The sequence below is a fragment of the Scomber japonicus genome, chromosome 10 (genome assembly GCF_027409825.1).
Source record: "Scomber japonicus isolate fScoJap1 chromosome 10, fScoJap1.pri, whole genome shotgun sequence".
Taxonomy (NCBI): Eukaryota; Metazoa; Chordata; class Actinopteri; order Scombriformes; family Scombridae; genus Scomber; species Scomber japonicus.
Window position 1 is genome coordinate 6,725,832 of NC_070587.1, and position 15,312 is coordinate 6,741,143.

The 15,312-nt window shown below is 42.8% G+C and overlaps 1 protein-coding gene across 1 annotated transcript in view; it reads left to right on the top strand.

Annotated features, from left to right (window-relative positions):
* Positions 1 to 1,347: 1,347 nt before the first annotated feature.
* cadm4 (cell adhesion molecule 4) overlaps positions 1,348 to 15,312 on the top strand; it is a 146,222-nt gene continuing 132,257 nt past the window's right edge. Inside the window, exon 1 of the mRNA XM_053327951.1 lies at positions 1,348 to 1,557. Within this exon, the coding sequence (XP_053183926.1) occupies positions 1,485 to 1,557 (73 nt within the window). The 5' untranslated portion in view covers positions 1,348 to 1,484. The remainder of the gene's footprint in view (positions 1,558 to 15,312) is intronic.

The window sequence follows — 15,312 nt, forward strand, 5'->3', positions numbered from 1 at the left end:
ATATATTAATATTAATGCTAATCGACTGCTTTGATGCTTTACTGGCTGTTTGAACTTTTCTGACTGTTTGAACCAAACTGACCAGAGTGTCTTGAGGATTTATGACAGATGAGAGAGAGGCCAAAGCTGATTTGAGACCCATGACGTGCTATACCTTATGTCACCTGAGGGAGGCGCCAAAGATACAGTTTCAGAAGGACGACTTCAAGCATGGGAGGCTACAAGCCTTACAACACTAGATCAGGATGGTGAAAAAAAGAGAAACAATTTTCATAATGGGGCAGCACTCTCTGACTGGAAAACACAATTATGGGCAAACGGTGGCCACAGCATGAGGCTAAAGTTAAAGATCCCCTTCAGCGGGCTCTAATAGGCCCCGACTACAGATGAGCAGGAGCACCAGCTCGTCCAGAGCACAAGTTTTTGTTCCGGGCCATTACCGTCATTGTTAGCGGTGATTTAACCGAACACACTCAGGTCTGCTCTATTCTCTCCTTGATGAGTCCTATGCATAAGACAAAGCAGCTGCAACAGATATTCCCCCATTCTGACAACATCACGTTGCACATATTCTGATTCGGCTTTGACCTTTGCTCCATTTTAGATAACCAAATAACCAATCATGTAGACTGTAAGGAAAATAATTTTACAAAGTAATTCTTGCAACCATGTCCTAAAATGTGGGGAAGGTGAGTAGGCTGTGTAAGTGACCTCCACTTGATAATTGTCATGCATTAATCACTTTTTTCCAGTTGACTTCAGAAAACAATAAATGACTGCAACACTATTGTCTCATTAAACAATAAACATCTGTTTCATTTTCATCATCTTAATAATTGTGCCAAACGTCCACTTCAGTCTATGGAACTGAATTTGAAATAAATTGGTTATTTGAGTCGGAAAATTAATACTGGCAATCAATCACATTTAGAGCGAATTGATTTCAATTAAATCGAAAATGCATCCCTTCTTCCCTCCCCATCTCACCTCCTGTATAGTCTTTCTTTTTGAAGCCCAACCCCTCTTTCTCATCCGCACACCCCTCCACCTGCTCCTGCTCTCCGCAATTGGTCAGAGAGACACACGGGCCCGCCCTATTGGCAAGCTTTTAAATATATTTACAATGTAAAGTAACCAAGAAAACCGGCCAAGCCATCACATTGAGGCATTCGGAGGGAGAGAAAGTGGGTGTGTATGCGAGGGAGCATTACTATGTAAAGACCTGCTGTTATTACTGAGCGCTTGATAAAACACACACTCGTTCACGCACAGTGCCACGCGCGCTCTCTCTCTCTTTCTCTCTCTCTCTCTCACACATACACACACGCACACGCGCGCGCACACACACAAGCACACACACACACACACGCACACAGACGCTGAAGGCGCTGTCGGAGAGTGAACCTGCGGGTTCATGTCACTCTGATTTCTCCAAGGAAGAGGAATACTGAGGAAGAGATCAGAGGGGAATACCAGCGACAGAGATGGCTTTCGCGTCCGTGTGGAACTACTGCGTCCCTCTCACCATCATAACCGTCGCCTGCTTGGTGCGCACTGGTAAGGCTCGAACGAGAGAGTGAATGAGTGTGATGTGAATGAGAAGAGTGCTAAGCTGTCTCGATGTGTTGGGGCTTTTCAAGTTTGGCCAAGTGCTCAAAGATGAAGATGAATGACGCTTTGAAATACACTCGGTCTATTTTGACTCATGAGAAAAGGGAGGAAAGGGGAGCGCACGTCCTGACAAAACACGTGCTGGTATTTCAGTTTACAATCATACTGCGGACCAGTGTTAGTAGTTATCAATGTGTAATTTAAATCAAAGCCCTTTGCGGAAGTGTGTGCTAATCCCCATTGATACTTGAGTATGAGTCATTGTGTTGACCACCACGCAAAATTGGGATGCTGGAAATACCCCAAAAAACCTCCAGAAATTAAAACAAAAGTGAAAACGCAGAGTCGCTGTCACTTTCTGCCCACCGAGTAATATTAAAAGTATCTCATGCACTGTTTACCCTCATGCGTCACAGAATTTATATTATTTTATCCGGGCAGACTGTGATTAGGATGTAGGCTACTGTATTATAGCTGCTGTGTGCGTGACGGGACGAGAGGTTGTGATATATGCAGAGTGTGCGCCTATGCATACAGCTTTGCATGTAGTGGGCTCCGATTTAATATGCTGACAGCCTCATGAGAGCTCATAACAAATGCCCGCAGTGGACCAGATGTGTGTCACACACCAGACTCGGCGGTGGTGTTATACTGCTATGATATTTTGCAGTAGTGAGGAGCACTGAAAGGACCTTTGAGACCTCACCTTATCAGATATAATAACATCCAACAATCTATTACAAAGCCCTGTAAAAGCCCTTTGTTGCTTTTATTTCCCCCCTGGAGCATTTCAGTCTCGGACAGTCCTGCACTGTTCTCTTATATCATTATTTCATGGTCACTATAACAAGTGCATCTACTTCAAAAACAGGGACTTGGATTAGGCTCAATCATGACTCTATGCAACTTCAGCCTTCAGTGGTATTTTGTACCATATGCTTGAAAGTAGATTGAAATACAGACTCATAAACCTTTTTAAAGTCCAGTGATTGTAATTGAGCAGAAATAGTAAGAATGAAGTGTGAGGGTATGCGCAGATGTTGGTTCATTGGTTTCTGTCCTGTGGTTGTTGTGCTCTATGGGGCTTTGTTTATGTTGTCCTGAGGCAGTGAATGGGTTAAGTGCAAGGTCGGGTATTGTCACAGTCAGACCTGTTCTGTTCTGTGCTATGTTTCTGCTATAGAGGGAGAGCAATACATTGCTCCATATCCATTCTTCCAGCTGCACTGATACCAACCTCAGCATGGCCTGCGCATTGATTTTTTCCCTTATGTATGTTAGTGTGTGTGTCTATTTGTGTGTTTGCTCCAAGAACAGTGGAGGCTTGATTTATATGCACGAGCATGGAGGCATTTGTATGTTAGTCTAACTGGTGTACTCTGTAATAGGGTTATGTGTGTGTGTGTGTGTGTGTGTGTGTGTGTCTGTGCGTGTCTTTGGGCAGTCATTTATGAATATGCTTGTGTGTTGCATGGAAATGTGTTTCATGTCTGTGTATGTGTGTGTGTGTGCCGCTTACAGTGCTGGGTTTTGCCTGAGCTGCAGGCAACCTCTGCTGGGGGCTGCTCACTGATCACTGTCATTAATCTAGCTGCTGACAGGGGCCGGGAGAGACAGGGGGGAAGGGGATGGAGGGGTGTTAGGCAGGGGGTAGAAGGAGGAAGGAGGGAGAGGAGGAAGTGTAAAGATGGTCTGTTTCTGAGCAATCCACACATATCAATACAAACAGTGCATGCATTGAGAAACTGTTTCTGATAAAAAGAAATGTGCATGTCTTGGTCCTTGGCAAAAGTAATCTAGAGGAAAGGAAAATGAGTGAAACGGGGGGGAGGGGATGGGGGGTGAGAGTAACCATTAAGGAAGGATAGAGATGGACAGATTGATTGGGTGGATTGACGGATAACTGGACAGATAGATTGAGAGGATGTTGTTAAGATGGTGAAGCTGGGAGACTTGACCCTCCTTTGTAGAATGAAGGAATGATAGCGGGATGGAAAGATGGAAAGAGTAAAAGGAGCAGAGACAAGCAAAGGAGAGAGGAAGAATGGAAGAAGAAAGGAAGAAAGACTTCACAGTATGTCTGACGGGCAGGCCTGAGGGACACATGCACAAAGTCAGCGCCGTGTGTTTGTGTGCTGAGCACACAGATCTATGGAGGTGGCTGATCCACAGCAGCTGTGGCCCAAACTTGCACCCCACGTACAGTTACAAATGGCATTAACTCCACCTTTGCTGTTTGCCCACTCCTAATAGCCACCATCCAATAGCTAGAGCCCTCCATCACTTCTGTTCTTCTACCTCATTCCCATTCTTCTCCTAGGCCTCCATTACCACCTGCCTTATCGCAGTGTGCATTAAATCACCTCCATTTGTTTATTTGAATGTGTGCAATGAGAGCCATCCGTTTAGGCTTGTTTCCCCATCATGCTGTTTGGACCTTGGCTTGGGCTCTGGCGGTTGAAAAACGGCAGCAGTTGGACGTACTTGTGGGAGGAGATTTGAATACCAATTATAGCTGGTATATGTGTGTGTGCGACCATACACTCACTCACACTCACACTCACACACACACACACACACACACACACACACACACACAGAGGCCATGCATAAATCAATGTCGCTGTGAGTCACAGAAGGCAGGCCTGGCGTGTAAACACAAATATCAAGGGAAATGCGGTACAGAAAAAACTAAAAATATGGATCCACACAGGCAAACACATACATGCAGCAACACACGGGTACACACACACAGTGAACCATACCTTTAGATTGCCTACGTAGTAAATTAAAGTTTCTTCTGAACATAGGAAAGGGATTGCTTACACAAGAGTTTGTCTGAACAAAATTGCAGTTTTTGATGCTTGTCAGTTGCAGTTTGCATCATGCCAGAGTTAACATTGCGTTTATACTTTCTTCCACATTACGCTAAGCTTGCTATTTCAGTGTCTTTCTTTGTTCTCTAATACGCAGAAAAAGTCTTCACCTAAGCCAAGGTTTATCCTTTGATCCAAACCTCTGAGGATAATTCACCCCCAAAATAAAATAAACTTGTCGACAATTTAATTAAAAAGAGCGAGACCTCCCTTCCACGCTCTCTGCCCTGCCATCTGCTGGTTCATGGTGTAAATTTGAGCCCAGCGCACAATGAGATTTTTCAGTGTTACATTCTTTTTTTTCTGTGATTCCCTGTCTTTTGTAGGTTTAAATAATGGGACAACCTGAACTTGGCAGACAGCACTGGCATGCCCGTCAACACAAGAGAAGCTGAAATGAGCCTCTTTTAGAAATACACTGCTGCTGTTGCGCACAGCCTGTTTGATCAACTGATGCAGTCTTAAAGGGTCCTGACAGGGTGGCCCACTATCTCAGCCGAGCAACTGCCTCTGCATAAGCTCCATAAACAAATTGGACTGTGTCGCTTCTTGGGCAAGTCACGACTGAAAGAGTTGCAGAGCTTAGTGTGGACTGATTTTATTCTCCCTTGGGCATTTATGGGTCCATTACTCAGAAGCAGAAGAAGTTCCTGAGCTCACCGTTTAGTGCAGGTGATGTATTTTACAGTAATTATCTTGTAATCTGCCCCCCAGTCTTCAACGCAACCCATAACTCATTGTTTTGAACCACTGTTGTTTCACACAATGATTCTGAATAATTCACTCCCTCCCCTCCTCCAGCATTATAGACTGGATCCAGAGAGGATTTTATTTTTACATTGATTTGAACCAAAATAAAGGGAAATGAGACATTATGAGTCATTTTGTTCCCATTTCAAGGGTACATCATATGACATAGCCAACACATGACCCTTTTCACATCCTTTTTACACTGTCACTCTGTATTGGGCCTCATTTCACTCTGTTTTGACCTCACGAAAAAGTTCATGTGTAAACAAAATACATGACATGACGCACAATGATTGAAAGGTGCACACAGAGACACCAATTGGTAATTGAAGCCTTATATCTCATTTGACCATTTGTTTAATTGCCCATTAGTGAAACTTTCTGTCAATCTAATCAGGCCAGCACTAATGTAGAAACACTCTTTATGGCTACCACCTCATCTCCTTCCCATTACTATTCCCCAGACAGTGCCGCTTGTGATTATCATAATGGTGATCTATGTCGTCCTTACGTGTCGCTTTCTGAGAACAACTGGCATTTCACCAACTTTCCAGCTGAAGTTTTTTAATGTTGAGTAGGATGCCAAGGACGTCTCCTTCATTTGCTGGCATACAAAGCCTGCCAATCAATCCAGCACTCTTAACTCCATCCGATCTGATTGGCTCCCTACAAAAGCGAAAAGCCCTCCCCGGGTGCAGCTTTCCACACTGTGACCTGATGATGTCCCCTGAGCCAGCAGCTTTTCACCAGCCACTGACCTCTTTCCTTGTTTATTTGTCTTTGCCATGGGAGTGTGAAATCAGTAAACAACAATTCCCTCTCCACTGCTTTTTGGCATTACTGCACGTAGGCAGTAAATTTTATATAAAGTTGTCTGCATATGAATGCAGAATCTGTAGGCAATGGGATAAGATTTTGGTACCGGAAGCATTCTGGTTTCCATTTGTAGTACAAATAGTATTGACCAATCACGTTTGAGGGGGCTTTGGTTGCATGCAGGTAAACAGTCCGCGTGGAGAGCAAAAGATGTAAACGCATTGGCTGACATGCAATCTCTGAACCCATGGGGTATTATCTGACAATGAATTAGCTTTTTATTAGCTTTTAGAATTGTTTTTACCTGCATTCGTATGCATATATACCAAAATGTAGTCTGGACTGTCTCAAGCTCCTTACTGGGCTGTAAAACAACAATGCATGGAAGAGAAAGTCTTAGTCTGGATATCTTTTTATCTGTTATCTGAGTAAATGCTTGCTACACCAGAACCCCAAAAATATTGGCCGTTGCCCCCAGAGGCTAAAACGTCATCAGACAGATAGCTAATGGGTTTTGAGATTGCATATGCAGTTGCTATGTGTTCTCTCTAGAGTAAAAAGTATACTTATTTAAAGAAAGTCAAAGTTGAATTGCGGTCAGGGAAGAGAGATGGAATCCCGAGTCTGAAAAAACATTACACTACACTAAAACCATGGGTTGAGCATTCCTCACTATTGGTGACACAGTTTCCATGACTAAGAGTAAACATTTATACCTCCTCCGCGGCCCTGGGCTTGTTTAACACCCTCCCTTGCTGCTGTGACACCTGTCTCTGCAGCTCCTGCAGGGCACAGCGCTAACATGGCCAGACAGCGGCCTCCGGTTACGCCGGTAACCAAGGTGATTATCCCTACTCAGGCATTGCGACGGAGCCCTCACTAGCTGTGATTGGACGAGAGAGGCTGATTGAGCTGAAAAGGGCAAGTGCCTAAAATTGAAGAGCTGGAAACTGTGTATTCTGCCAACATAGAGGCTATGACACATTCCATCTGGAAGACTTGATGTAGACACAAGAGGAGGGGTGAGGATGGCTGGTAATGAGGTTCTCGTCCGGGGGTAAGGAGGATCAGAAATGGACTTACACCTAGGTGAAACAGTCAATGATGGGCATAGAGGTTGCCAACAAGACCCCATTTCCCCTTACCCTTGGGAGGTCTGTGTATCCAGTGGGGGCTAGCTGATGAAGAGTTACCAGGCTTAGCCGGGGCATTGAAGGACTGATGGGGTCAGAGAGGGAGAGTGAAAGAGAGAGGGGGAGAGAGGGAGAGATGGCTGGCTGAACAGTGTATAAAAGAGCGAAGGAAGGGAGCACGGAGGGGAGGGAAAGCACCAGGGGCATGCGTCACAGACCAATGAAGCAGGGAGGAGCAGAGCAGAGGAGAAAGTCAGGCACAGAGTCCAACAAACGAGTGAATGATTGCAGGATTTCAGCTCTAAAATGGAAGGGTGTAAAAAAAAAAAAAAAGACAAGGGAGCGACAGCAACTCCCCGTGTGTCAAATGATGACTTTAGAAGACAAAAAAAATGAGGAAGGAAGGAAATGTGAGATTAAGAGGGTGGGGGAATAAAACAGAAAAGTACAGGGTGCTGTTGTGAGAGAAGGAAGAAGGGTGAGGAGGAGCAGGAGGAGGCTGAGGAGGAGGAAGACAGAGAGATGGATGGGTGATACACAGAGATAAAGACAGAGAGAGGGCAAGCACTGTGTAGGTGACCACACTACATAGACAAGGTGTCATGATCGATGAGGTCACTGTACGCACACACGCTCTCACACCCACACACGCATAGACACAAACAAACAAGTATTGAAATTGTTATCCAGCTGCTCATGGTCAGCCCTCCCACTTTCAGAGAACTACATGGTACTTCAGCTTAGAGAATTAAACACCCACACACACACACACACAGACACACCAGGCTATTCATCTGTCTGCCATTTAGAATCCATCTTCGTATTATTACCATTAATAGGTTCGCTTTGATAAGATGCTGCAAATTGCCAGTCAAAGCAGTACACTATCTACTGGGAAATCAGACGGAGATTTTCAGTAGGCGGACACAACAATGCAAAGAGGTCTCAGATGAATTTTTTATCTTAGAAAACTCTCAAAATGTCTCTCCCATGAATGGCAAATTCATTTGAGCTATGACCATGTCTGGCATAGATAAAGTGTTAGTATCAGTTGAAGTCATTTCAGGGTCCTTTTTTCTGAGTTCTTTATTTAAGTATGATCAAACTTTTATCATTTTAATTATTGCAATGTGAAGAAGAACATTTTAAGTTGTTCGTAAATTGAGGATGTAAATTTAAGATTACTGCAGTTGATATCTGCAAATGTTATAGAAAATCTCATGTTTTGTTTTACTGGTTGCACTAACAAACACTATCACTCGTTGAAGACAAGTGATAACAGCAGCTGCCAGTAGATCAAACTGAGATTGCCCGGCTCCATGTTGGACAGATGCCAAGTGATTGTTGACACAGCTACTGAAAAAAACTACAAAAAAAACATACTGCAGCTTTCACTGTACTTTTCTGACATAAGCATACCCTCTGTTTGACGTTTGTGTCTATTCGTCTATTCTCTTTATTGCTTTCTCGGGCATAAGACAAGAGCCTCAACATCAGGAGTGGTAAGCTTTCGGCCACTTCATTAGCAAACCATAAACAACCATTAATTAGAGGCAATTAATTAGCAGCACATGAAAACAATCCTCAAAAAGTTGGCCACTCTCAAAGACCCCCAAGCACTTGTAGGAAGGAAAGAGTGAGAGAAAGATGGACAAAGACAGAAGAAAGGAAGAAATGAAAAAAAAAATGAAAGGAAAAAGCCTGCGGTCATGCTTAATGTGCTGGGGTGAGATTTACCGCAATGATTTGCCGGGCTCTTTTGAGATTCATAAGGTCATCAATTCATGCGCTGCTTTCAGCCGGGCAAAACAAAAGTGAGGCTATGCAGCCGTCTGCACTGAAGTAAAGAGAAAAGAAAAGAAGCCGGGCCAAATTGGATTGGTGCTGCGATTGTTTCTGCAGAGATTGTTACAGTTGGCAAGGCCACTTAAAAAGTGGCCGAGCACCAACGACCTTGAGGAAAGCTCTGGCTGATTCTCTCTCAGGATTCATTTTCTCCTGAGCAGCTGAAGGGGCATTTAAGTGCATGACTGCTGATTCACCTTATGGCTGTTAACACAGACACCTTCCTCCCCTTACCTCCTATAAAGGACTTCAGCAGATTGAATTGGTGCTTTGACTCATGTCCACAAACGTGTTCCTATCTCCGTGTCCATCTGCCGGGTGAATAATGTTATCATGGACTGCAGAAGAACCATGTCTCTGCTTCCTGCCCATTGCAGTAGGGGAATGGAACATCCGTACATTCCGTGATATTGAATGATTTTGACACAGGCCTTGGGCATTTGAGCGCAGATGCGGAGAAACCGTGGCAACTGCCACCTGCTGGGCCATACTGGTGAATTGAGCTGTGAAGCAGCTTGCAGAGGCCAGTGGGGTTCTGCAGTGAGTACCAATGTCATTTTTAGCTTCTGTGGATTCTGTAGCGATGGATAGCAAGTGGTCTTTGTGTCTGCAATATAGATCCTACAGTCCAGAGAGCCACACAGTACACACGACATGAAGCTGTCACCTCTTGACTGCATATACAGTAACATACTTTATTGCAAGAAAAACTAATAAAAGAAAGCTGTGGGGAATGTGCTCATTCTTGATTATATTTTTCTTCCCACGGGCCAAGATGGCTGCCATCTGTACTCCACCTAATCAGAACAGCTCTGTTCGCTGCTTTAGTCACCAAGCAACCAGTGTGCTGTATGTCTGATCCAAAATGACACAATACATAACATTAAAAAATCATGTAAAATGTAAATTTAGATTACATTTACATTTGGTGAATAAAATGTTTTTTCCATTCCAGTATTAAAAAATAATAAAAGGGGAATCGGTTTATCAGTGAGTCTTGTATAGTGTAAACTTCAGTGTAAGCTTGAGTTGCATGAACCAGAGGTCATGGCAAGTCACTACATTTTTTGATGAACATGCTCTTCAGCAGGAAATAGATGCTTCCCAAGAGATGCAGGCTCATTAACCTCTGACTATTGGCATTTCACCGAATATTTCCATAGGCTAGAACAGCTGTCAATCAAAGCCATGTCGTCATTGTCGTCGGTCACATGTCCTCATTGGCTTTGGAGAAATGTACTGCCTAATCCTAAACACCGATTGGCTTGTGTGTGGTGTCGTCAGAAGCAGAAGAGGCTCACGGTCGTAAACATCTAGTCACGTGTACTCTGAGATGGACGTGCAGGTCAGGAAATGACGTAAATGGACCGCATATGGTTTGTTATTTGTGTTATTACGTTACGTGTTGGACTAAATACATGTTGACATATTGAGGAAAGTATTTCGGTTTTATGGAAACGGATTTCATATTTCACAAGAATGGATACTTGGCGAGCTGTACAGAAAGTGCTGAGTCATAAGATGATCGTTGTGGATAAAGGGAAGACTTTGAAGGTATGTAGGCATTATAGCTTTTCTTACTTAGCTCAGGGGCTAGCCGAGCTAATCGCTAATACTATTACGGCTGTGAGCAACCATATAAGTCGTGAGTGGTCTTGAATGAATCAGGACAATCTAAGCTTTCCAACGATGTACGGCATGAGTATGTATGTTTAAGGGTTGGTGTTTAAAACATTCAGAAGAACTTGTGGCTACCTCCTAACATCCGTCCGGTCCCGTAGACGGAACAGCGTGCGTTAAGTGGTTTTAATATGAGAGAAGCAGATGTGTGCTCCAGCAAAAATGACCAGAGGACAAAATTTATTTCACAATCAATGTCAGGATTGGATCAACTGAGATAACAGAGGAGATGTAGCTCATATTTGGGTAATGTGTTGGTTAGATAGTGTTTCGAAGATGCAAACATATATAATTTGACAGTTTGGACATTTTTTTATGTAATAAAGTTGAAAGTTGTTTCAAAAAAGTTTTTTAAAACTCCCTTTTTTTAAACTCACTTAGTTTTCAAAAAACTATTTTGACATTGAAAAAAAAATATCAACCCAATATTACTCCTTTTAAAAAAATTGTATTTTTTAGAGTGCAAATACAAGATTGCACCTAATTATGCTCATTTTTATTTTTAAATTTAAAAAAAATCAATTTCAATAAAAATATTCTCTATAATTGCAATTCATTGTTAAAAGAGATTGTATTCACAACTATGTAATGGCTTTAGTTATTTGTCAGGGAATTTACACATCAGCCAAACATGTCCTGTTTTAAAAATATCGATAGCTATTAGACAGAAGATCAAAAACCTTGAATCCTGAATCAGATTAGTGGAGTCATTACAATCAAATCAACATCATCATACTGTAAATTGAATTATTGCATTTTTTTAATGTATAGTTTTTTCAGCCTCTAAAGCTGAAACCGTTATGGCACGGATTGGTAGGGAGGTTGAATTTAGATTTGTGACAGCACTACTTTAATATGCAATTAAAAACTGATGTTTATTTACCATGCAGATGGATTTGAGTTATGCTGTGGGGAAAGTGATTTATGAGCTTATGGGGAAAATTTAAAACAAACGTAAAGCACTGGTAATTAAAAAGCAGGTTGATCCCAAATGATGACTGATGTATAAATCACTGGCCGTGTTACAGAAGGTGCACAAATCTGTAGCAAAGCAGACAGGCAGGCAGGCTGGCAGGTTGGCTTAGACAAGCGCACACACACACACACACACACACACACAAATACACAAATACACAAATATTCACAAGCAAGGATACAAACATTGCACTGCACTCAGGAAACTGTTGAGACCTTGGGTGTTGTGTTGTGTCCTGATGTGCCATACTTTTTCAATGCGTGTTTCCACTCTGGCCTTTTCATACGCCTCCGGAGTATATTGTAGACAAATGCAGAGACACGCCTGGTGATTGTATTTCAAGCACACAAACATATTCATAAATGCACAAAGACTTTTTTTCATCCATGTAGCACCCTTTTGATGCCTTTTGTTCTTAAACAAAACTTGTTTTTCACTCACAATGCCTTTACTGGTTCCCCTTACTCTGTCTTTTAAAAAAAAAAAAATTATAGCTCATTCTTTTTTTTTCTCACCATCTGTCTTTCTTTCCCTCAACCCCTCCCTGTTTTCTGATCCTGCACTCCCAATTCTCCTGCAGTGTGAAGCCAGGTTAAGAGCCCCAGCATTGACATAGTGTCTTCTTATTTGTGCTCACCTTGATCACTCAAAAGCATTTTGTCCCTTCCCATGTTGGTATTTAAATGCCAATGCCCATGCACACCCTCCACTTATGTGCCCCACGTGCATGTACATCTGCTCCATCTTTTACTGGGAGTTTGCAATGAGAGGGATACTGAGTCGATAGTTGGAAAGACAGATTTTGGTGAAGGGAAGGGGAGGACTATTTGTTGCAGTGAAACAGTGTTGCCAGATGGGAAATGTTAAAGTATCGAACTAGAGGCTTAAAATTATTATATTTTGAGGAAAACGAATCATAATGAAGAGAACAAACATATGTCAATGTGTAATATAAGAAAACACATTTATTAAGACAAACAACTTTTTGACACTGCCTACACATTTGTACAAGAGATAGCTTACTGCTGCCATCTCTTGTGCAAATTCTTGTGGGAGGATGACAGCTGTGCTCATGAGTCATGTTCATCATCACAACAAGCATGATTGGCTGGAAAGATGTCACACGAGAACATATGCGTTTACACAGATGTAGGATCCATATTTTACTATCTCCATCGTGTTGAGAAATGAATAAAATGAGATAGCGTAGACTGATTTCAACTACTAATATTAAGTGTCATAAAACGATCAAATTATGATAGATTATGGGACTTTTGGCATTATTGATCGTACATCATACAGAGTGCAAAATTATCATACAGATACGATAGTTATTATACATCTGGAATTGCTGCCAGGAATGCTTGCTGATGGATCTTTTGGCTAACAGTCTCTCCTGCTTCCCTGCTACTGCACCCTGTTGTTGCCTCCTCCTCATATCTAGCCCTTATACTGTAGCCGCAGGGTAAAGGGATGCCAGGGCCAGGTGTGGAGAGGTAAACAGTAAGAAAGGGGGAGAGAGAGAGAGAGAGAGAAAGAGAGAGAGAGAGAGAGAGGAATAGTGAGAGGGAGGATTGACAGGGCCCAGGTGGCCAGCTTGAGCGCCTGTACTTTGGCATTCCTCTTCTCATTTGCATAGACAAAACATTTTTTTTCTCTGTCTGACTCTTTATATTCCTCATTCTCCTCTTCCATTTACACACTCCGCATCGATTCATTTCCAATATTATTATTTCCCCCCCCCCCCCCCCCCCCCGCCTCTTCCACTGCTGCTGTTCCTGTGTCTCAGTATAAGTTACACTTCCACATTCTTCCTTTGCTTTTTACTTTCTGTTTTCTTTTCATAGTCAATTTCCTTTTTTTCCTCTTCTCTTTTTTTTCAGAACACTCCAGATCTACCTTCTCGCCCCATCTCTCTTGCTCTGGGCTTGCTGAACTGTGCATTTTACTTATATGCTGCATTGCAATATTCTGGAGGTGGAGGCTTATTTCACTGTACATACACTTCAGAGACCTCACAGTCCCCCAACCATCTACATTCATCTCCTACCCACCTTCTCTTGCTCCCATGACTGTTTTTAACTAATTCTATATCATCTCTCCTCCTCCCAGCACCCTCGCCTCTTCCCCCCCTCACTGCTTTTTATTTCTCCTGAAGCCTGTGCATAACTTTGTGTTCCTGTTATTCCCAGCAAAAGAGAGTTTAGTTCCTTTTTATATTGAATTCCCTCATACAATCTCTTATGATCTCTTTACCAATCTCCTATGATCAGGCCATCATTCACACAAACACATTAACACCTTACCACAATTCTTTTTCCTTTTATACCTTTTCCATCAATCTTATCACTTTATTTCACTTATCCAGCATATATCATAATTTGCCTTTTCTGCTTGGCCTGGTCTTATTGGCCATTTTACAACTGTGTGTGTGTGTGTGTGTGTGTGTGTGTGTGTGTGTGTGTAGGGGACTGAGTAGTATTCTGCTCACACATGCAGGGACATACACATGCATCATTGTTCTGCCGTTTTTGTCATGCCAGACACACTCCTGACTGGCTGAGCTTGATGATAAAATGTGCATAAGCAAACATGTGCTCATAAAAATCTATTTTAAAATAGTATTGGTACTTTTTTTTTTTTTTTTTTACACACACCTCCCTTTTCAAGATATAGACTTTAAAATTCCACCGAGTTATATAATCCCACAAATATACTTACATCTATACACAGTTGACACTGTCTCTCAGATAACCATGCACAGATTATTCTCTCACACACACAAACACACACACACACACACACACACACACACACACACACAGAGGAAAACAGCCATCAGGTTCTCTTAGAATTGCTGAATTGAGTTATGTAGCCTGTCAGTCAACTCCCAGCTCCCACACATACACACACAACCCTGATAGATTCCTTCCACACACACATCTGCCTGTCTGACGGTGCATATTTCGCATGGGGAAGGGACTCAATTACGGCGAAGGTGAAAGAAGCAATAAACACGGCACAGATACAGTGAGGCTCGCTCAGCATCACTGCAGTCAATCACAGGGCCAGGTAGGTAGCCACTGCTGCTTTGCTCATCCAGTTGTGAAGTGCAGGGAATGGCCATGGGTGGTGGATGGATAGAGGGAAGGAGGGAGGGAGGGAGGGATAGTAGGGGTGCAAAACGCTGCCATCCAACCCTCCTGAAAATTATGTGGCTATAACTGATGTACATCGACCTGCCACTGAGAGAACAGAGAGGTGGAAGGTGGGAGGGAGGCAGTGGGAGATGACAACAGCCCACCTTAATTTCAGCCCTCAGTGTACACACATGGGTTATATTTGGTACATAACACACACACACACACACACACACACACACACACACACACACACACACACACACACATACACACACACTTGACCATTATTGGCACTGTAGGGTAGCTGTATGAATTTGGTCACGTACCTACATTAGATGACCAACAGCACAATCACACAAAACAATGCGTCATTTGCTCAGGATGCATCTGTTACCCTTTTCCCAATTGTGTGTGTGTGTGTGTGTGTGTGTGTGTGTGTGTGTGTGTGTGTGTGTGTGTGTATTAAAATGCAGTAGACACTA